At 42.9% G+C, this 23,573-nt stretch overlaps 1 protein-coding gene across 4 annotated transcripts in view; it reads right to left on the bottom strand.

The window, feature by feature from the left end:
- LOC120920706 (protein-L-isoaspartate(D-aspartate) O-methyltransferase-like) overlaps positions 1-23,573 on the bottom strand; it is a 103,069-nt gene that overhangs the window by 11,145 nt on the left and 68,351 nt on the right. For all 4 annotated transcript variants that reach the window (XM_040332921.1, XM_040332923.1, XM_040332925.1 and 1 more), the window contains one exon: positions 17,555-17,675. In XM_040332921.1, the coding sequence (XP_040188855.1) occupies positions 17,555-17,675 (121 nt within the window). The remainder of the gene's footprint in view (positions 1-17,554; positions 17,676-23,573) is intronic.

Here is a 23,573-nt window from a genome sequence, read left to right as displayed (position 1 = left end):
TGTGTTTTTAAAAATGGCACCTGCTCTTCGCGGGTCCTAGCTACAATCAGTGTTGGCACCACCAGATATCAGTAACACCGCAGTGCAGCACAAAGCCAAGAAACGATTCAACTTATTTTCTAGGCTTAGTCCTGGACCACAGCGGTTTCTTATTAATAAGAGCACTCCATAGCTGAGCACTCCATCACAATGCTTCTGCAGTGCGATTAACAGAAGTGCTTTGATGTCAACTGTGATTCTTTTTAGGATTCTTTTGAAAGAAATCAAAATACAGCCAATTTATACTGGAAATCACACATGCACGCATGACGTATACTCCCATAATTAAAGGGAAAGCATAGTGGATTCTCAGGGAGTATGTCATTTGAGTTGTTGCTGTGTAGGGTTTACCTTAAAGCTCAACTCTGGGTAAAGCAAAATCTGACCCTTGCAGTGAGCACTTTGCTCACTGCAAGGGTCATATGCTAGTTTTGTCTATGGGGAACAGAAAAACTGTTATCCCCTGGCAGCAAATGTTCTTCGATGTTCCAGGTTGTGGGCAGGTCTTCGCTGACCCTGCATTGTAAGCAATGATACCTTAACCAGGTAAATTTTGACCCTCACAAATTAGCATACAGAGTCAATAGAAGCACTGAGGACGCTATTTCTCTTGCACTACATGTGGCTTTAAGTCCTTTGAAACAAACTGGCAATTATGTAAGATTGTTGTTCATTGACTATAGTTCAGCTTTCAATACGGTTGAACCAGATTTATTGGTGGAGAAGATGTTGAAGCTGAATTTGCCCCCATCCCTTTGGTCTTGGATAAAGGACTTCCTGGTAGACAGCCCACAGGTGGTCAGACTTCCCAGCGTGTGGTTACCATAGGTGTAACAGAAGTTTGTGAACCAAGTCCTTACTCTCTATACCCTTGTGATTGTACTCCTTGCTTTTCTACAAATAGCATCATCAAATTTGCAGATGATACCTGTGACAGAACCCACTGTCACTGTGGGCTGGCATCTTACCCACAGATTATGGCCCAGAAGAGACTGAAGACCTGGGGACAAGCTGGCATTGAGATAATGTAATGTAATGTTACATCCCTTCTCCCCCCCCCCCCTCTTGTTCCTGCGTCTAATTGTGTTGGTAAATGGCACATAGACAATGGTCTGGACTGGAGACATCTCTCTGCAGGAGATGTGTATTGAGAGGCTGCCTGCTTACCATAATCCCTTTGGGCCGGATTCAGAAAGGAGATACAACGGCGTATCTCCAGATACGCCGTCGTATCTCTGAGTTTCGGGGTCGTATCTATGCGACTGATTCATAGAATCAGTTACGCATAGATTTCCCTAAGATCCGACCGGCGTAAGTGTCTTACACCGTCGTATCTTAGGCTGCATATTTACGCTGGCCGCTAGGTGGCACTTCCGTATATTTACGCAAGGAATATGCTAATTAGGTAGATACGGCGATTCAGAAATGTACGTCCGGCGCATTTTTTTTACGTCGTTTACGTTAGGCTTTTTCCGGCGTAAAGTTACCCCTGCTATATGAGGCGTATTTTATGTTAAGTATGGACGCCGTTCCCGCGTCGAGTTTTGAAAATTTTACGTAGTTTGCGTAAGTCGTTCGCGAATAGGGCTGTACGTAAGTTACGTTCACGTCTAAAGCAATGACGATTTGCGGCATAATTTCGAGCATGCGCACTGGGATTTTTTCACGAAACGGCGCATGCACCGTTCGTAAAAAACGTCAAATACGCGGGGTCACATGTAATTTAAATAAAACACGCCCACATCATCCACATTTGAATTAGGCGGGCTTACGCCGACACACATACGTTACGCCACCGTAACTAAGGGCGCAAGTTCTTTCTGAATACGGAACTTGCACCCTAATTTACGGCGGCGTAACTGTCATGGAAGCATGAATCAGACGTACAGAACAGATAAATGAATAAGAGGATCTTTATTGAAAACCAAACAGCAAGGTCAAAGTCCACGCTGACGATCGTAACCGCCAGGAGAGTCATCCAACAGTGCCAGGGTCGATAGCCAGGGAAGAACGTCAGCCAAGCCTGGAGTCTGTAGCCAGAGACGGGGTGAAACGAAGCCGGGGATCAGGAACCAGAAGGAACATCCGTAGCCGGGTCGGTAACCAGGAACAAGCAGCACGATCACAGAAGGGGTAACAGACGAGAGGCCCAAGCAAGGAAATGCTGCAGCTGCCATCATATATATATGCAGAGCAGCCAGCTCCTCCCAGTGGGAAGGAGGAGCCGCAGAGTGAGGCAGGTTACAAGAACCCCATGAAGCAAGATGGCCGCCAGCACATGTCAGTGATGAGAAGCCTGCAAAGAGGTAAGACCATGACAGTAACGTATCTGAGATACGTTACGCCACCCGGAAAGATACACCAATGTATCTGAATCCGGCCCTTTATGTTTAACTGTAGTCTGTTTCAATGTACAAGTGTTCATTTCCCATTGGTTGTTCCTTATCCCCCACCCCCTCTATGACAAAGCTAAGAGGAGTGTCCCTGTGTGTAAAAGTGTATGTCTTGTATTTAATAAACAGTTTTATGCTCTGCATGTTTAACCCTCAACACCTGTGTGGCTTGTCTCATGATTGAGGGGTTAAGGGCTGGTTATGGCCAATCTGCAGGCTGCGGGTGCGTTTGGAGGACAGGTGACACAGGTCTGGTGGAGGTTCCCTACCTGGGGTATCCGAGATCCGTCACAGTGGTGGCAGCAGTGGGATGTCTCCTGCAGTCTGGGACATCCAAACCACCACCAGGATTCAAGACTCGGGCAGCCGCCGAGGAGCGATACAGGGAACGGCCAGCATGAGAGTGGAGTTTGGGAGGAGGCTGCAAGGCATGCGGAAGCAAAATCGAGAACCAGCGACGGAGCACACCATGCTCAGCTGGGGGGGATGTGATCCGCCGGCAACTCTGGCATGAAATGCTAAGCCACAAGCGGCACCATCAGGGGAAGATCCTTCCCTCTTCCACAGAGATGTACTGGACACAGTACCGTGCGCGAGAGGTGTTCCTGAGGGAACAACCGCGAGATGAATAGAAGACGGAGCTCGGAAGATTGGTCTGGGAGGAGATGAGGCTGGACGCCAGCTACAGAGCCCTCTGGTGGTTCGTGGCTCTGCATGTTTAACCCTCAACACTTGTGTGGCTTGTGTCGTGATTGAGGGGTTAAGGGCTGGTTATGGCGAATCTGCAGGCTGCGGGTGGGTTTGGAGGACAGGAGACACAGGTCTGGCGGATGTGCCCACCTGGGGTATCCGAGATCCGTCACAATATCACCATAGTAGGTTGTATCACAAGAGGAGAAACAAAGCAATACAGGGAAGAGGTGGCTAATGTAGTAGAGTGGTGTGAGGCAAATAGTTACATAATTACATAGTAAGTCAGGTTGAAAAAAAGACACAAGTCCATCTAGTTTAATAATAATAAAAAAAAAAAAATACCACTTTTTTAAATGAAAAAATAAGAACACAGTAAAGTTACCCCAATTTTTTTCTACATTGTGAAAGATGATGTCGCAGAGTAAATTGATACTCAACATGTCATGCTTTAAAATTGCACCAGCTCGTAGAATGGCGACAAACTTTGGCATTTAAACATCTCCATAGGTAACATTTAACTTTTTTTTTTACAGGTTACCTGTTTTGAGTTAGAGAAGTTCTAGTGCTAGAATTATTGCTCTCGCTCTAACGATCGTAGTGATACCTCACATGTTTGGTTTAAACACCGTTTTCATATGTGGGCGTGACTTACATATGTACTCGCTTCTGTGCGTGAGCTCGGAGGCACGAGCACTTTAAATATTTTTTTTTCCCCCCCAATTCATTTTACTTTTTTTTTTTACACTGTCCTTTAACCACTTAAGACCCGGACCTTTAGGTAGCTAAAGGACCCGGACAGTTTTTGCGATTCGGCATTGGCGTCCTTTTTTTCCCACAAATAGAGCTTTCTTTTGGTGGTATTTGATCACCTCTGCGGTTTTTATTTTTTGCGCTATAAACAAAAATAGAGCGACAATTTTGAATTTTTTTTTTATATTTTTTACTTTGCTATAATAAATATCCCCCAAAAATATATATATTTTTTTCCCTTAGTTTAGGCCGATACATATTCCTCTTTTGGTAAAAAAAACAAAAAACGCAATACGCGTTTATCGGTCGGTTTGCGCAAAATTTATAGCGTTTACAAAATAGGGGATAGTTTTATTGCATTTTTATAAAAAAATTTTTTTTACTACTAATGGCGGTGATCAGCAAAAAAAAAATATGTTACTTACCCTAAATAGCTGTTGCTATGCGGAAGTGCAGAATCTGCCTCTTCATCCTCCACGGTGGATTCTCTTCCTCCTACACTCGGTGTCTTCTTGTGAATGGGGCGCGCTGCATTCTGGGAACTGTGTGTCCCAGAAAGCAGCCGGCTCATTCACAAAGCGCCGTGCTGCTCGCGCATGCACAGTAGGAAACGGCTTCACTGCCTGTTTCCCTTATGGTGGATGGCGGCGCCTGGAGCTGCCAGGATCGAGGATCGGCCTTGGCGGGGGCCGACATCGCTGGCGGCTAGGACAGGTAAGCGTCCTTATTAAAAGTCAGCAGCTACTGTGTTTTTGGAATGGAACCTCCACTTTAAAGAGAGTCCCAGTAAGTTCATAAGTCCAATGAGTATGAAAGGAAAGGAATTTATTAAAATTTCAGCCAAATGGATACTCACATAATGCCTGTTAAAAACAGGCATGTAACGCCAAAGAATGTCTGTGGTCACTGTAGGAGTCCGGAACTGGGTCCAAAATAGTGTATTGGCCTGCAGCAATGTGACAGCAAGGAGGTTTGGGAAAGCTGGCCTGGTTCCTTCCACGCAGTGTATAAACCAGCGTGGAACACTCAGGGAAGTCCGGAAATCGGAAGGGACGTTGGCACGTGTCAGATGACGCGTTTCAAAGCTTCCGCTTTTTCCTCAGATCTAATTGGTTACTGAAGCTTTAATGAAAAAGGAAAATAATTTTCAGTCTTATAATTGGCTTGCCCAGGCTCAAGCCAATAAGATGTGACAATACACAATGTTTCCTGATAGACTTAAAAGGGACCAATACTTAAATATGGTGAGAGAGCATCGCACATGCCCTAATAAAAAAAATGAAAAAGATGGATGGACTGGTATGTGCAAACAAACGTTAAGAGGTAATAATATGATGAGTAGTTGAAGATTATTATAGAAGGTTATAACCCAGCATGAAAAGGATTATAACATGAACAAAGGAGAATTATAACGAGGCATAAAAAAGGAGAGGATGAATGAAAGCAAAGTTATGAACAAAGTAATGCGACGGGGTATTATTCTAATAAAATAATATAAGGGACAGATACATCCATGAAATAATAATCATAATGAACAACAGTCATGTCGAGTGTGTTGCAATTGTGTGTGTGTCTCTACATATGGCTATTAAAGGTAACCATCCTCACCTGTGATCTGTTTGCTTGTAATTAGTGTGTGTGTATAAAACAGGAAAGGGATATAAAAAGATATCCAAGAAATTGAGAATACCAAACAGCAGTGTTCAAACTCTAATCAAGAAGTGGGGGATTCCACAACGTCACTAAAAACAGCAGTGCAGACAGTGGAAGCATTTGGGCAATTTTCGGGCCTAGTAATAAACTGGGAGAAGTCCACACTTTTGCCGGTGGATCCAGTGGGCAATGCCGCCTGTGAAGGAATCCCCCAATTTAAAATAGTGGAGAAAAATGGACTATCTGGGGATAGTTGTAACAAGAGTTCCAGAACAATATAGTAATAAATAATTTAATGCCACTTTTAGCAAAGTTTAGGCAAAAAGTCGATATTTGGGGACGATTACCCCTGTCGGTGGCTGGACGAAGCAATCTTATCAAGATGATCTGGATGCCACAATTACTATATGTCCTCCACAATTCTCCGGCATGGATAGGAAAAAAAAAAAAGAGACCCTTTTCAGGGAATTCATTTGGAAAAAGGGTAAGGCGAGGATTAGCCTTCAAGCATTACAACTGTCAACAAATAAGGGAGGGCTGGCCATCCCACATCCCCACAGTTATTTTTTAGCAGCACAGTTACAACATCTGGGGGGATGGAGGGAGGAGGAAGTGCCAGCGGAAAAATTATGTTAATAGGGGCCCCACATAATACCATCATAGAAAATCTAGAGGCCAATTCCTTCCCTGTTAAGATTCCAACATTGAAGTCGGGTATAAGAACATGGCGGGCAGGAAAGCAAGCCTTGGGGTACAAGGGGCTAATGGAATATTCCCCTCTTTGGGAGAATAAACATCTACAAGAAATTCAAACTATGGGAACGTTAAAAGAATGGGAAAAACAGGGAATAACTAGACTGGCACAATTATACGAAGGTAACACATTGAAATCTTTTTTAGAGCCAAGTAGAGTATGCCATGCCAAACTACCGGTTCTATACGTACTTGCAGATCAGACATGCACTCCAAGCCCAATTTAAAATACACCCGTTGAGATGGCCAAAAATCCCTCACCTTCCAACAGCTAATCAAGTCAGGGTAATCCAATGGCCTTATTTCAGAATTATACACACAGATTAATGGTGGCTCTATATCTGAGGAGAACATGGGTAAAAATAAAGGAAAATGGGAGAAGGATATAGGCCCTATAACAACTCAACAATGGGAAAGGACATTGGAGTTGGGGACACTGGTGTCACTCTCCCCGTCACAGAGAGTATCCCATTTATTCTTAGTGCATAGAGTTTATTACACCCCAAAAAGATTACATATGTTTGGAAGGAAACTAGATAAGTGCCCTAGATGTCAAGATACAGGCGACCTTATACACATGATGTGGAAATGCCCGAAGCTGTAAAGATACTGGGTTAAGGTACTGGATACCATAAATCAGCCTTTGGGATTACTCTGGAATTGGAGCCCAGGGTATGCCTACTGGGATGTATAAAGGAAAGGCACTTTCAAAAAGACATCACAGAAGTGGTTTTGAGGTGCCTGATCCAGGCCAAAAAAGTGATAGTTCAAAATTGGCAATCACAGAAAGCGCCGACAACAACAGAATGGGTTAATGTAATAAATGCGACAGTGTGGAAGGAAAAGGCAACTCTGACCAGACGTGGCAACTTTAACAAATTTAAAATGATATGGGAGCACTGGTTGAGAAGAATGGGGTACCTGCCCTAGTGAGAGGAGAAGGGAACAGATCAACACGATAAGCTACGAGGTATAAAGAGTGAAGGAGTCTGTAGATGAAGAGAACAGTGGGATTATAACGGTACTACGTTATTTAATTATTAACATCCCAATCATAATAATTTTTTTTTTTTCACAAGAAAAAATCATAATAATTTTTAATTATTTATTAAAATATCATGAAATAACTAAACATATAAGTGATCGAGTCATGGTCAACAGACAAAAAATAAGAATTTCTCTGGAGAGTAAAAGAAATATAAAAGAAAAAGGAATCCTTGTAATAGTGGTAGAATGTGTTTGTGAAAAATAAGCATTTTTTTTGGGGGGGGGGGGTGGTTAGGGAAGGGAGGGTAAAGGAATGGGTTACGTGGGGATGACAAAAGTTATTTAAACATGTTGTATGTATGACAAAGGGATGTATTACTTTTTTTTTTTAACTAATGTTTTGTATTGGGAAAAAAAATAATAAAGATTATAAAGTTAAAAAAAAAAAAAAAAAAAAAAGAAGAAGTGGAAAATGAGGGGTTCTGTTAAAACCTAACCACGGTCAGGTAGACCAACTAAAATTTCAGACACAACTGCCAGAAAAAAATTGTTCGGGATACAAAGAAAAATCCACAAATAAATTTGGGTGAAATACAGGACTCTCTGAAAACATGTGGTGTGGCTGCATAGTCGAGTCGCCAGAAAAAACTACGCAAATGCCACAAAGTATCCCGCTTACAATACGCCAAACAGCACAGAGACAAGCCTCAAACCTTCTGGCACAAAGTCATTTGGGGGAATGAGATTTGGATCCATTTATGAGTGTAAAACTCCACAACACCTTCCCACTCCGTGCGGAGGTCTGCATCCAGAAAAGAACATCCCTTGAAGATGGGTAATCCTTGTGGGGTAGTTTTGAATTGGAAATATTGCTTTAAATAGAAGCCGCCCCACCACTGGTGGTTAGCTGAGATGGTAAGGTCTTCGGGTCGTGACACATTTCATTGTTGAGGATCCCCTTCTCAATACACAACAAATATAAATTATTCTTCAGGCAACCAGGTTCGGTTTGGAACACAACTATTTCCTGTTTTTGAGGGCGACTATCTTCAAAAACAAGGCACAGCTATGGGGAAACTTTTTCCCCCTAGTCAAGCAAAATTTAACTATGGGGCTGTGGAAGACCAGGTGTATTTGGGACAATAACCCCTTTTCAGACGCTAGCGGGGTGCTTTTAACCCCAGCTAGTGGCTGAATAAAGTGTTAAAAGCGCCGCCTCACTTTGACGGCGCTGCCCATTGATTTCGATGGGCAAGGGCGCTTTAGGAGCGGTGTATATACCGCTCCTGTAGCGCCTTAAAGATGCTGCTTGCAGGACTTTTTTTTAACCTCCTGCCAGCGCAGCGCCCCAGTGTGAAAGCACTCGGGCTTTCACACTGGGATTGCAGATGAGGCATTTTTCAGGTGCTTTACAGGCACTATTTTTAGAGCTAAAGCGCATGAAAAACGCCTCCAGTGTGAAAGGGGTCTAAGAGACAATTCCATTGCCTTAGGCACAACTGCACTAGATTGGATGATTACAAGCAATAGAGCCTTACCCTGAAGAAAAAAAATTCTAGACAAGGGCTACCCCCCAACCTGTTTGATGAAGCATGCTCTTTATACCTAACAGAGAGCATGCCCATCTTGACTAAAAAGACCCCCGAATCTGTCTCCAGATTAATTAAACAAGATCATGTCAACCATAGAAAAATGGAAAACATAAAAAAAAAAAAACGCACTGGTCCATTTTTTTTTTTTTTTTAGATTATAATTCTTTTTTATTTTAAAACAAATCAGTACAACACATATATATTAAAAAAAAAAAAAAAAAAAAAATACATAACAGAACATTATTACAAAACAACAGTCACAGTCCATCTTATTATTATACATCCCCTTTAACCTTGTTGTCAAAATCAAACATATATCTCCTTCTTACATATCTCTCCCCTTCCCGAACATCCCTGAGAGAGAAAGAAGAAAGGAAAAAAAAAAAAAAAAACACAACAACCCACCCTACTTCCCTTTCCTCCGACCCTTCTCCATATTTCTGTGGTTTCTCATTAAATCCCACATATACCCAATCCAAGTTCCCGGGCTCCTTCTATACCATTCAGCCTTATCCCCCTTAACCTTCCCCCCTGTGGTCCATATAGGACTTCCAGGGAGTCCAAGTTCTTAAATAATTTTCCCTTTTATATTGTGTTGTCAGGACTAACTCTTCTAATTTGCTTATTTCCCTAACTTTACATATCCACATCTCCGCTGTTGGTGGAACTGGTGACTTCCACCTCTTCGTTATACAGGCCTTAGCGGCATCTAATAGATGGCATATAATTATTTCCCTATAGGCTTTTTCTGGTATTTGGTTTAAATGCAGAAGATAGAATTCCGGATCTTCCGGAATCTCATAATCTGAGCAAAACTGTAAAGCACTTTTAATCTCTGCCCAAAAACTCCTTAGCATTGGGCACTCCCAGAATATATGTAGCATTGTTCCTTTGCTTCTCTGGCACCTCCAGCATTTATCTGATACCTCTGCAAACATTTTGCTTAACTTTTCTGGTGTCCTATACCATCTTGTAAAGATCTTATAGTTTGTCTCTTGTATTCTCACACATATTGATGTTTCGTGTGTTCGCCTGTATATGCATTGTCGCTGTTCCGAACTGAAGGACTTCTCCAATTCCCTTTCCCATTCCTGAACGCACCTCAGAGGGCAACCTCCTGATCGTACTAATAACTCATAGCTTAATGAAAGACTATGTAGTAATGTTCCTTGTTCGTTACATATTTTCTCGAATTTCATGAGTGGTCTCTCAAAGCTCTCTGGATTTGGCAAAGTGTTCAGGAAGTGAACTATCTGAAGTGCATTCCAGAATTTCAAACGGAATACATTTCCTATTTCCATCAGTTCCGCTATAGTTACCCATCTTCCCATGTGGATATACCTTGATACTTGTATACACTCTCTTTTTCTCAACTGCCGGAATGCTCTGTCTTCGTATCCCGATGGGAAGAGGGGGTTACCTATCACTGGGTATAGTGGGGAGGTCCTGGGCTCGATGCCCATCATAGGTAGTGCTGCTGCACTGGTCCATTTTAACCACTTCCTTACTGGGCACTTAAACCCCTTCCTGACCAGAGGACTTTTTGCGATTCGGCACTGCGTCGCTTTAACTGACAATTGCGCGGTCGTGCGACGTGGCTCCCAAACAAAATTAACGTCCTTTTTTCCCCACAAATAGAGCTTTCTTTTGGTGGTATTTGATCACCTCTGCGGTTTTTATTTTTTGCGCTATAAACAAAAATAGAGCGACAATTTTGAAAAAAAATAAAACATTTTTACTTGTTGCTATAATAAATAGCTAAATTTTTTTTTTACGTTTTTTTTTTATCCTCAGTCTAGGCCGATACGTATTCTACATATTTTTAGTAAAAAAAAAAAAAAAAAAAAAAATCGCAATAAGCAACTGGTTTGCGCAAAAGTTATAGCGCCTACAAAATAAGGGACAGAATTATTATTATTTTTTTTTTTTTACTAGTAATGGCGGCGATCTGCGATTTTTATTGGGACTGCGACGTTATGGCAGACACATCGGACACTTTTGACACATTTTTGGCGCCATTCACATTTATACTGCAATCAGTGCTATAAATATGCACTAATTACTGTATAAATGTGACTGGCAGGGAAGGGGTTAACACTAGGGGGTGAGGAAGGGGTTAAATGTGTACCCTAATTAGTGTTCTAACTGTGGGGGAAGGGGGGTGACTGGGGGGGTGACCGATCTGTGTCTCTATGTACAAGAGACACAGATCCGTCTCCTCTCTCCCCTGACAGCACCGCTGTCTGCGAGAGCCGGGAGTGAGAGATGATCTCATATGTAAACATATGAGATCATCTCTCATTGGCCGCACAGATCGCCTAGGAAACGGCCGCTCCGATTGGCCGTTCACGGCGATCTGTGAATGGCTGTGTCCAAGGGACACGGCCAGCACAGCAGTTCCCCGCTGCGCGCTCGGGAGCGCGCGCGGGGAACGTGCAAAGGGGCGGCCGTAAAAAGACGGCCTGTTAGAGATTGGGAGCCGCGCTGAGGCCGTACAAAGTCGTACGGCCGTCAGCAAGTGGTTAAACCAGGACCCTCATCCAACTACGTCCCTGTCCACATTAACCAAGTTTGCATATCAAAAGGCACCAAGTGTGAAAAGTAAAATTGCGCTTGGAAAATTAAATCCCAGGCCAAAATTACTACCCTGAAACAACTTACTTTAATTTTATTAGTAGGCATGTTTCATTGCAAAAAGACTGTGTCTCACTTGTACACAGTCCCCATGGTAAAAAACATTTACTGCCAACGGTAGAACGTTTATCGACTCATTTTATAACTGTTCCAAAACATATGTTGTGTACTGCCTATCCTGCGCATGCGGCATGCTCTACGTTGGTAGAACCATCAGGTCCCTGCGAACTAGGTTCGGGGAGCACCGACGGTCAGTCCAAGAAGGTAACCCCCAATATAGTCTTGCATCATTTTGCTGCCCATCATCAAAAAGCCATTGTTGATCTCCATGTAGGATTTATTGATTGCATACCAGATAAATATACACCAGCCGAAAGGTTCCAATGCCTGTGTAAACAGGAAACTTTCTGGATTTATACTCTCAATACTTTGATGTCCCATGGCCTCAATGAAGAAATTGAGGTCAATACAGTTATTTGAATAATTGTGTCTATCATATGTACAATTACATTGATGTATATCTAACATGTTTTGTATTATTTTTAGGGTTTTGGGTTCCCCTTTTAAAAAAAATAAAAATAAATCTTCCCCTTGTGACCACACCACCTTCTTCTGCAGGGTCGTAAGTAAATAGCCAAACAAACAATAAATGGATACAAAATATATTTATACGTAAAAGATTTATATGGATAATTATATTAATGTTTTCTGGTTTCATAATAGCCTTGTATGTCGTACATGGATTTAGAGACATATATATGTGTGTATGTGTATGCAGGTGTGTGTATATATAAATGTATATTTAGAGAGACACAGACACACAATTGCAACACACTCGACATGACTGTTGTTCATTATGATTATTATTTAATGGATGTGTCTGTCCCTATTCTATTATTTTATTAGAATAATCCCTGTCACATAATTTTGTTCATAAATTGTTTTGATTCATCCTCTCCTTTTTATGCCATGTTATAATCCTTTTTTTTTCATGTAATAATCCTCTTCATGCTGTTTTACAACCTCCTATAATAATCTTCAACTACCTATCATTATTATTACCTCTAACGTTTGTTTGCACATACCGGTCCATCCATCTTTCTTTTTGATTTTTATTAAGGACCATGTATTAAGGTATTTGCGATGCTCTCTCACCATATTCAAGTATTGGTCCCTTTAAATCTATCAGGAAACATTGGGGGTTATTTCCGAAAGGCAAATCCACTTTGCACTACAAGTGCAAACTACAAGTGCAAAGTGCACTTGGAAGTGCAGTCACTGTAGAGCCAAAGATGGGCATGCAAGGAAATTAAAAAAACAGCATTTAAGCTTGCACACTATTTGATAATAAAATCAGCAGAGCTTCCCCCAATTTCAGATCTACCCATCAGATTTACAGCGACTGCACTTCCAAGTGCACTTTCAGTGCAATTTCAAGTGCACTTTGCACTTGTAGTGCAAAGTGGATTTGCTTTTCGGAAATAACCCCCATTGTGTTTTCTAACATTGCATCGGTTCGAGCTTGGGCGAGCCGATATAAGACTGAAAGCTCCAGTAACCACTTTGATCTGAGGAAAAAGCGGAAGCTTTGAAACGCGTCATCTGACACGTCCTAACGTCACTTCCGGACTTCCCAGAGTGTGTTCCACGCTGGTTTTTACACCATGAGGAAGGAACCAGGCCGGCTTTCCCAAACCTCCTTGCTGTCACACAACTGCAGCCCGTTGGGACACTATTTTGGACCCAGTTCCGGACACCTACAGTGACCACAGACATTCTTAGGAGTTGCATATCCATTTTTAACAAACATTATGCAAGTAGACATTTGGCTAATATTTAAAAAAAATATTATTTCCTTTCATACTGCACTTAGTCTGGTGCACCTTGTCCTTTTTACACTTTTAATCCAAGACCCTATTTAATTTATTAAAGATATTAAAAAGTAAGGGTCCCTAAACACTAGGAAGACCAAGGAATTAATAATGGATTTTAGGAAGAGTAAGACTGACACGGTTCCAATCTACATCAAAGGAGAATTACTGGAGCGGGTTCCCGTTTTTAAAGGGTCACTAAAGGAATTTTTTTTTTTAGCTAAATAGCTTCCTTTACCTTACTGCAGTACTGGTTTCATGTCCTCATTGTTCGTTTTTGCTCTGATGTTGCTGTAATTCTGCTCTGTTCTGGACACTTCCTGGTTGTCGGTTTCCTTGATAACCACAGTACTGGGAGCTTCTAGTTTAGTTTTCCAAACCATCACTTCTCTATGGCTCTATACAGCACAGAGGCAGGATAACATGCAAAAACGAAACTGAAACTACAGGTACATTATATGATTGATTTTTATCTATTTTTAATCATTTTTAAAAAGGAATCAGTTAACTATTATGTCTCTATACCCTGTAAAACAGTCATTTGAGCAAAAAAAATGTTCTCCTTTACAACTCCTTTAAGTATTAATATTTCAGAAAATGTATCCTGGTTATTAAATGTGATAGCGGTTACCAAAGAGTGTCAGCAACGTTTATATTTCCTAAGACTTCTTAGGAAAAATGGCTTAGGGAAACACATCTTGGAGTCCTTCTATCGCTCCTCCATTGAATGCCTGCTGACATATTGCATTTTATCCTGGTATCACAACTGCACAACTCAGAAATATAAAGGGGAGGACAAGCCGATTCAAGGAAAGTTTCTTTCCAAGAGCTAATAAGGCCCTGAATGGTCATTTGGAAAATTTTTATTATACTGTAGGTGACTTGGCTTGCTGCTGCAGCAGGGGTTCCTTTTAGGTTTATTATAGGGGGTAAAATTGTCTACATATGTGCATGTAGAGGTACCAACCATGCGCCAGTGGCTGGTGGAAGTGGATCGAATCTATCATATGGAAGATCTTACTTACTCTCTTAGGAACAAATCTGATATGTTTCGGAAAATATGGTCCGATTGGTTCGCTTTCAAATATACTTTGGCGTATGCCGACTTAATGTCTCAGGGTGTGTAAAGTTGTAAAAATGAGTAACATTGTGTTTTACATTGTACAAATGTGACATGTCATGCCTAGAGGTGGTTTGTGGGTTTGCTTGCCCTTTTTTCTTTTGTCTCTCCGATACAGGTTGGCAGATGGAGGCAGAGGACCTTCCCCATTTCCCCCCCCCCTCCATTTTTTCACTCCTTATTCTAATCTTTCTCTTTTTATTTTTCTCTTTTCTTTTTGTCATCTCCTTTTTATGTTTTTCTTTTATTTGTATTATTAGTTCTATTGCTTCCCATGAGTGTTTTCGTTTTAGTATACTTGGGAGGCGTACGGGGCGGATCAGGTTTTTGCTATGCTCATCTCCCATCAGAGTGGAGAGCCCTGGGAGCTTATGGCTTCCGGACTCGCTGTTATTTTCAATCCGCCTATACGCCACTAGAGCCATGTACGTTTGTTGGTATGTTTACTTATGGCTTGTATTATGTGGTAATGCTGATTTTTTGTCAATTGTCTTTTCACCTTTAATAAAAATGTATTGAACAAAAAAAATGTCCATGTCGAGGATGTTACAGGTTTACATTTGTGTGGAGCTTTTATAGAATTTCATTGTAATTTGCATTGTAATGACAATAAAGTAATTTATCTGATCTTATCTATCTGCGATTGACGAAAAGTGGCTTCAAGGGGAATGGATGTACAGCTGCTAGAAGCAAGGTAAATCGGCGATCTTGACGTTTCTAAAGGAAGGTCATGCCGCCTCCTGCTCGCATGCGCGGGAGTGACGTCACGCTATGATGGCCAGTCACACAGCCGTAGCTCGCGGCCCAGGAAGGAAGAGGGGTGAAGAATGGATGCTTCCTGCAACAGGGGACAGCGGTGAAATCATAGGCTTCGTTTTTTTTAGGTAAATGACACATAATGGGCTACTATGCGATGTATAGTAGCCCATTATGCTTTAACTTTGCAGGGAAAGTAAGAGGAAGTATAACCCATCAGGGTTTACTTCCTCTTTAAAACAATATTATACTGGTTGATGGGTAATAACTATGTTATAAGTGAATGTTTCCTGTCTCCTTGCTACACATGAGTGAATGCTGATCAAAATAAATGTCACCATAATTATCCCAAAAGTATTTGCAATCAGAAAACTTGATACTTCTGCACCACCTCTCCTAATACCCCTAGACAGGTCTGTAGGTGAGGCAGCTAAAAATAAAATTCTACGGCTCCATTACTGATCTATGAATACATAGTTTTCTTGAATAAGGAAATATAACGTTCTAACATGTATGCTCTTCCTAAAAAGTGGTTATGCTCATTTTTTTTTGTAAATAGAGTTGCTTAACCACTTCAATACCGGGCACTTTCGCCCCTCCTGGCCAGGAGAATTTTCAACTTTCAGCGCTGTTGCACTTTGAATGACAATTGCGCGATCATGCAACACTACCCAAACTAAATTTTTATAATTTTCTTCCCACAAATAGATATTTCTTTTGGTGGTATTTTATCACCTGTGGGAGTTTATATTTTTTGCTAAACAAACAAAAAAAAATACCCACATTTTGAAAAAAAAAAAAAAAAAAAAAAAAAAATTCTGCCATAAAATTTTGTTTTCCCCTTCATTGACAGGCGCTGATGAGGCGACACTGATATGCAGAACTGATGGGCACTGATAGGCTGCACTGACAGGCGGCTGTGATGGTCACTGACAGGCGGCACTGACAGATGGCACTGATGATGTACTGACAGGTGTTACTGCTGGGCACCTATTGGCACTGTGGTGGGCACTGGCAGACTTTATTATTGGGGCACTGCTGGGCATTGATTGGCAGAAGACTGGCACATCAGATGGGGCTGTGCCGATAATCAATGTGCCGATTATCAGCACAGACCCCCCCCTTCTGACAGGGAGACCCGCCACTCGGCTCTCCCGGTCAGCGCAAACCAAGGAATGTCGTTTCCTGGTTCACACGATGATCAGCTGTGATTGGCCACGTGGTAAGAAGCCTCTGATAGAGGCTCCTTATCACAATCGGAGATGCGGCGTGTCAGACTGACATGCCGCACTCGAGATCACCGCGCTGCATGCCCCTGTGGGCGCACGCCTGCATGTTATACTGCTGGACATCATATGACACCCAGTCAGGATAACAGAACCACTTCCCAGCCGTCAATCTGCTATAGGCTGGGCGGGAAGTGGTTAAAAGTGTATCAATTGTCAAAATTTTAAATCATATATTTATATCTCAATTATTTGTAACCTACTTAATCTGAACGGTCTCAAAGATTGTAAACCTACTACTATCTAAAGAATCCCACACATTTACTTCCTAGAATTCTGTGACACATATTTACAATGCCCTGTGGGAGGACACTGCCGAGTCACACATTTCACAGAGCCTGCCTTCTGAACTACAGATGTGCTGAGAAGAGGAGTTTCAGGAAAGTCAGTACAGGAATGCAGACTGAAGGTACCATGGGATATATAGTCCTTAAACAAAAAAGTAAACCAAAAATAAATGAGCAGAGAATCCAGAAAGTTGTGGAAAGAGGTGGCAATGTGACAGGCAGCACTCACCACATGAAAGGAGATTTATAAAATAAGTTTATATTGGATTTTCAAAAATAACTTTTGTTTTTATTGTTAGTGAAATGCTGATGTTATAAAATGAGAGTGTGTGCCATTCTGAAGCTTCCCTTAAACCACTTTGCATATTATTTTATATATACTGTGATTCTGTACTTGCCAAATATACTGCAGAAATCTCCCTCCACTGAGTCTGACTGCAACCATTTTAACTGTGGGCAGCTGAAGCTGCTGCCTGTTTACTGCCTGGATTTACACAGACACACAGATGCACACCTCCAGCTCTGCATCTCTCATTGGCCCTCTTATGACTCTCCCCCCCTCTCTTCCTGGCAGACTCTCATGAAGGAGAGAGAGAGCCATGCATGATGTCATAAGCCTAGGCTTTTTACCAGACAAGAAACAGGAAGTGGGCTGTATAAAAGGTATTTAATTGTATTTAAAATGCAAAGTTAAAACAACACAGGCAGAAGATTTAAGTTAATTGCAAACATAAACTCACCTATAAATTTAATGCGTCCAGAGCTCAGTAATGTTGGATCATCTTTTTTGACATTCTCAGTTGCATCATGGACAAGTTGATCAATATGGTCAATGCCAACAACTTTTCCTGTGGGCCCTACCTAAGAAGAAAGAACATTTATCAATTGGCCGTCTACAAATTTGATTTTTGTGGTACCTTTGTTTTGTTCATCTTAAAAGTGGATTGAGACATTTCTAATAACTTTTGCTATTTGTCTTGTGTGGTATACAAATCGCTGTAAAATTATCACATAAAATATGAATTCATTACAAATTAAAAACAAATAGTAGGTTAATTGACCTTAAAATGAAAGCTATTATTTTTTCAGCAATTTTATTTTATTAACATTTACAAACTTTGAATATTAAATGTGTTTATCATGTTGTTAATTTGAAGATTTTTTTTTTACAAAAAAAACAAACACACATTAAAACATGGAGTATATTATGACACTCAGTCTGCAAAGCATGTTGAACAATGACAGCTGAACATGATTTTATGGGAAGTTTGGTATTCTGGTCTATTTCTAACATAAAAACAGCATAAAGATCTCTTACGGAGCTCCTGCCATTACACACCTGCTAGATGGAATTGGTATAAACGAAACCTTCATGTGCAAGATATTCGATTTACATTATTAATAGAAATAAATAAAATGCATGTATTGCAATGCAGATGCATTTTTAACCAAAACCTTATGCTTAGTACACATGGGCCAAATATTGGCCAGTTCAACAGAAACTATCTGCCATTTGGTAGTGTGTACAGCAGCCTGTCCGACAGAAGCTGGCCAAACATCTGGCTTCTGTAGAACGGCATACCAGAAAAACATGCGATCAGCGCTCAGAGCCAATTACCAATGCGTTCCAATAACTGATGCAGTCTCTGTCAGAACACAATAGCTCAGTGGGGAGATCGCTGTACTAACATTGCATCATTGATACAGTGACTGTGAAGGATATGCTTCAGTTTAATTCTCCCTGCTAGTAATGCTGTGTGTGAGGTAAAAGGTGATTTCAGGTGTGACTCATTCCTCTGTGTCTAAATGATTAGATAAGTGGCTCATGTTAATTATTCTGATTGCTTCATTGTGGTAATTACCTCTTCTATATGTGGGGCCAAGCTGTCTATTCAGTTACAACTAGTAATTAACTTCACTGATGTCATTATCTAAAGAAATGTGTCTTCAGAGTCGGCGCCGAAGTGTCTGCCTATAATCTGTATGGGAGCCCCCACCGTGTGTGAAAAGGGGCTGGAGATTTCATTGTTCTTTGATTGAGGATTAGCTTGTAAACTGCATATATACCTAGCAGCATGCTGCCATTAAAGGGTGTCTTGTTCCAGCAGTAAGCTTGGCTCATGTGTGGATTATTGGGCGATCCCAGGAATATTCCTCCTCGTGGAATATTGGGTGATTTTCTTTATGGGAAGAAGGGAATGTTTGACGGGGATATCATTCTACTACCGTCACAGTGACCTCCTCACGAGCTTAGCCCAAAAAATAAATAAATAAACCCCATAGTGTGTATCAGGCATAACTTTCAACCCAACCCCATACACTTATCTCTTATTCCCAACCAAGACACCAACCCTAAACCTCAAGTAAAATTTATAATGCCAGGATGATCTATACTATATTATCACTGCTACCATAATAGTTCTAAAATAGGAATGTATTTTATGTTTAAAAAAAATATTTATTCTTAAAGTGGAGTTCCACCCAAAAATAGAATTTCTGCTTTTTGGAATCCTCCCCCCCTCCGGTGTCACATTTGGCACCTTTCAGGGGGGGGGGGCATATACCTGTCTAACCCAGGTATTTGCTCCAACTTCCGGGCATAGATAGCCGCAGTGTCCACAGATATCTACGCCTTATCCATCGATTCACATTGCACATGAGTTAATACGAGCGCATCAGTATTTATTCATTTATCATTTGGTTTAGTTCACCGTTTTTTGATTGCTGCTGTATTATTCAGTTATTTTTTGTGTGGTTTCTTTGAGATTATTTGTTAGTAGCGCTGTAGTCCTTTTCACTATATGTCTTATACGCCGGCAAATACGGTATGCCAAAACACACACACACACACACACACACACAATAAAAAATACCATGCTTCACTCCCAAAAAAGGTTCTGGAGCTTTTTTTGGCACGTTCCAGTAGTGCAAAATGTGTATTATGATGTAGCAGGGAATCTGATTACAACAAAAATAGGATTTTATGCTCACCGTAAAATCTCTGAGTTCATGGATGGACACAGCCTTAATCTTGACATAGTGGGATTAGCCTATCCATCTTTAGGAGTGACTAGCCAGAAGTGTTAACTTCAAAGTAGAACCGCCCCGCCCAGGGTGCAGTCCCACTGACTATATCCCCTCAGCCTGCACCAAGCAATTCAGTCCGTAGCAAGCAGTACAGACAAAGAGGGGTGGGTGCTGTGTCCATCCATGAACTCAGAGAAAGAGATTTTACGGCGAGCATAAAATCCTATTTTCTCTTTCGTTCATGGATGGACACAGCCTTAATCTTGACATAGTGGGACGTCCCAAAGCAGTGTCAAAATGAGGGGTGGGAAGCATAAAAATAAACAAACTTCACCCCAAAACAGAGGTCCTCAACTGAGGAGTTGTAACTCTAAACAGCCGCCTGCAAAACTTTGCGAAGATGCACTCACATCAACTTGTAAAGTTTAGTGAAAGTGTGACCGGGCGACCAGGTCGCCGCTGTCACGTACCTGGTTGGAGGCCGAAATGCAGAGAGGGCTCCCCTTGCGGCTAAGTGCAGTACACCCCTGAGGTTGGGTACAGAGGGTGTAGTGCCCAGAGAAGCACAGGTTGCCAGATGGATCCAGGAGAGAAGAGCTGGTGGGTGCCTGAAGAATACTGGAGAATACAGGAAACACCGCTGGGCTGCAGTCTCTGGGAGTCCTCGGTAACACTTAGCAAGGTGTGCACAAGGAGCAACAGTGGAAGCCGGCTGGGGATCAAACACTGTGGATCCAGGCAGGTTTGCAGGAGTGAAGACAAGCCAAAGGTCTGGTGTTGGAAAACAGGCAGGAACAGATAACTGAAGCAAAGTCCGTGAAACAAGCCGGGATCAGGTGCTGGAGAAGGTAACAAGTCAGTAAAGCAAGCCAGGGGGTCAAACCAGGAGAGCGGATCAGACAGGTCAGGAACAAGCCGGGTCACAACAGGAAATCCAAACAGCAGTAATACAGAGACTCAGGAACTCAGGAAGGCTGACGACAATCCAGCAATTTGGATCAGACAGTGGCAGCCTTTTATAGGCCATCAGGAGGAGGATCTTCCTGTCACATGATGAGCCTATGGCTCCCATTTCTTCTACTGGCAAGATTGCCAGTACTTCTTCTATGGCCATTTCTTCTACTGGCAAGATTGCCAGTACTTCTTCTATGGCCATTTCTTCTACTGGCAAGATTGCCAGTACTTCTTCTATGGCCATTTCTTCTACTGGCAAGATTGCCAGTACTTCTACGGACATTTCCCTGACAGCCGCCTTACACACCTGGGAAACAGACACTTGATGTTAGAAACCCCAAGAGGCACCATTGCCCTGGTCACATGCATCGTGATAGGGAGGCGCCCGACCCTTTTTGGCGTAAGCCTGATCAGGATCTGTCGGGTCCACCTCAAAATGGTGGCCGATGAGACCGATGGGCCCTCCTTGGGACCAGCAACCAATCAAACCGTGAGTCTGAACTCCAGAACAGAGCAGTAACAGACAAGTATCTTCTCGGAGCTCGGACAGCGTCTAAGGAATGCCACGTCGTCTCCTTAGGATTCGACGGATGAGGACACAAGTATGGCAGTACAATGTCTTCCTTGAGATGGAAGGTCGAAATGACCTTAGGAAGAAAAAAGGCTGCAGATGTAGCACCACCTTATCCTTGTGGAAGATCAATAGGGAGCCTTTCATGACAAGGCTGCCAGCTCAGAACTCGTCTTAACTGACATAACAGCCACCAAAAGGACCACTTTCTGAGAAAGTGTCAACAAGGAAACTTCCCTAATGTTCTCAAACAATGGTTCAGAGGCACCTAGAGGTCATGGCGTTAAAGCCATTGACTGTAAAGCAGGATGACCTAGGGGACCTTGCGACAGCAGGTCCTCTCGTAGTGGTAGATGCCAAGGTGCGTCTGCTATTCAAATCCCCACAGAGGTAGTGGAGTACGGACCAGAGGGGCCACATGCCGAACCCCCTGTACAAATGTTCTCACTAGAGAGTGAGTCGCCAGGGGTCGCAGAAAGAAAAACAGCCAGGGCAGATATCTGCCCCTTAAATCGTGCTTAAGCAAGCCCTTTGGTCCACCCAAGTGCGATAATAAATCCTCCTAGAGGATAACTTCCTAGCCTTCCTCAAGGTAGGAATCGCAGAATCCGACAGGCCCCGGTCTCTTAGTACCTGGCTTTCAATATCCATGACGCTAAGCCAGCGATTGCAAAGTAAGATGCAGTATGAGACCTTTTGACAGCCGGTCCTCTCTCAGCGGTAGACGCCCAGGGGACGTCTGCTACTAGCCGCACTAGATCGGTGTACCAAGGACGCCAAAGCCAATCCGGAGCAATTAGGATCATAAGAATCCTCTCTGCCTCCACTCTGGCAAGCATAAGAGGCAGGAGCTGCGGGTGCAGAGACCATTCTCCTTGGTCCAGCATCTGGCAACACAGGTAGTCCGCCTGCCAGTTTTCCACACCCGGAATGTAGAAGGCCGACAGTGCCCCTATGCTCCTTTCTGCCCACCTTAGGATGCAAGCGACTTCTGACGCTGCAGCCAAGCTACTTGTTCCTCCTTGATGTTGACATATGCCACCGCCGTGGCGTTGTCCGACTGGCCTCCGAGACCATGTGGAGAGGCACAGTCTGATCGCCCGAAGTTCAAGGACCTTGATCGGCAAATGGGAATCCTCTGGAGACCAGCGACCCTGGGTCGACTGAACCCCCCAGACTCCCCCCCCCCGCAACCGGTAAGACTGGTGTCCGTCGTGATGACTATCCAGTGAAAGAAAGGAACGACTTCCCGGACAGAAGTGCCGGTGAGGTCAGCCACCAACAAGGGAGGCCCTAACCAAGCGCTTGTCCCATCTGGACAGAATTTCCTTCTGTAGTATTCACGTGTGAGATTGCGCCTATGGTACCGCCTCGAAGGAGGCCACCATGAGGCCCAGGACTCACATGCAAAGCGGAATGACGACCCTTCTGGGATGTCAACTACCGCACCGCAGCCTGAAGGGTCTGCAACTTTTCCACAGGGAAGCAAACCTTTGCCTCTGAGGAGTCCAGAATAAATCCCAGATACACTAGGCATTGAGTCGTTACCATTACTGACTTCTGAATGTTCAGTAGCCACCCAAGTGTCTGAGGGTCTGATGTTATAGACACGCTCACCTCTAATTCTGAGGCTGAAGCAGCCCTTAGAAGCAGTTTGTCCAAGTAGCCCAGGACAGCGATGCCACGTTGTCTTAGTAGGGCGAGAATTGGGGCAATCACCTTGGTGAACACCCTTGGTGCCGATGCCAGGCCAAAGGGGAGAGCCACAACTTGATAGTGGTCTTCCCCGACCGCAAAGTGCAGAAGTCTGATGCTTTGTGCATATGGGGACATGTAAATAGGCATCCCTGATGTCCAAGGATGCCAGAAAGTCCCCCGGCTGGAGGGCAGTGACGACACAGCGAACCGATTCCATCCGGAATCTTGTACCTACATGAAGAAATTGAGGGCCCCGAGGTCCAGAATTGGGCGAACGCCCTCCTTCTTTGGTACTATGCACAGATTGGAGTAAAACCCCTGAAACCGATCCTGTACTGAAACAGGAATAACAACTCCGCGTTTCAGCAGGTCTTGAACTGCCCCAAATAGGGCTTCCTGACGAGTCAGTTGTAGCTGGCGGTTGGAGGGAAAAAACAATCTGTTTGGTGGGCAGGATAGAAGTTCTATCTTGTACCCTGAAGACACTACTTTGCAAACCCACCAGTCGG

This window comes from Rana temporaria, chromosome 13 (genome assembly GCF_905171775.1).
Source record: "Rana temporaria chromosome 13, aRanTem1.1, whole genome shotgun sequence".
Taxonomy (NCBI): Eukaryota; Metazoa; Chordata; class Amphibia; order Anura; family Ranidae; genus Rana; species Rana temporaria.
The sequence above is the reverse complement of the archived record's forward strand: the minus strand, read 5'-3'. Positions and strand labels throughout refer to the sequence as shown.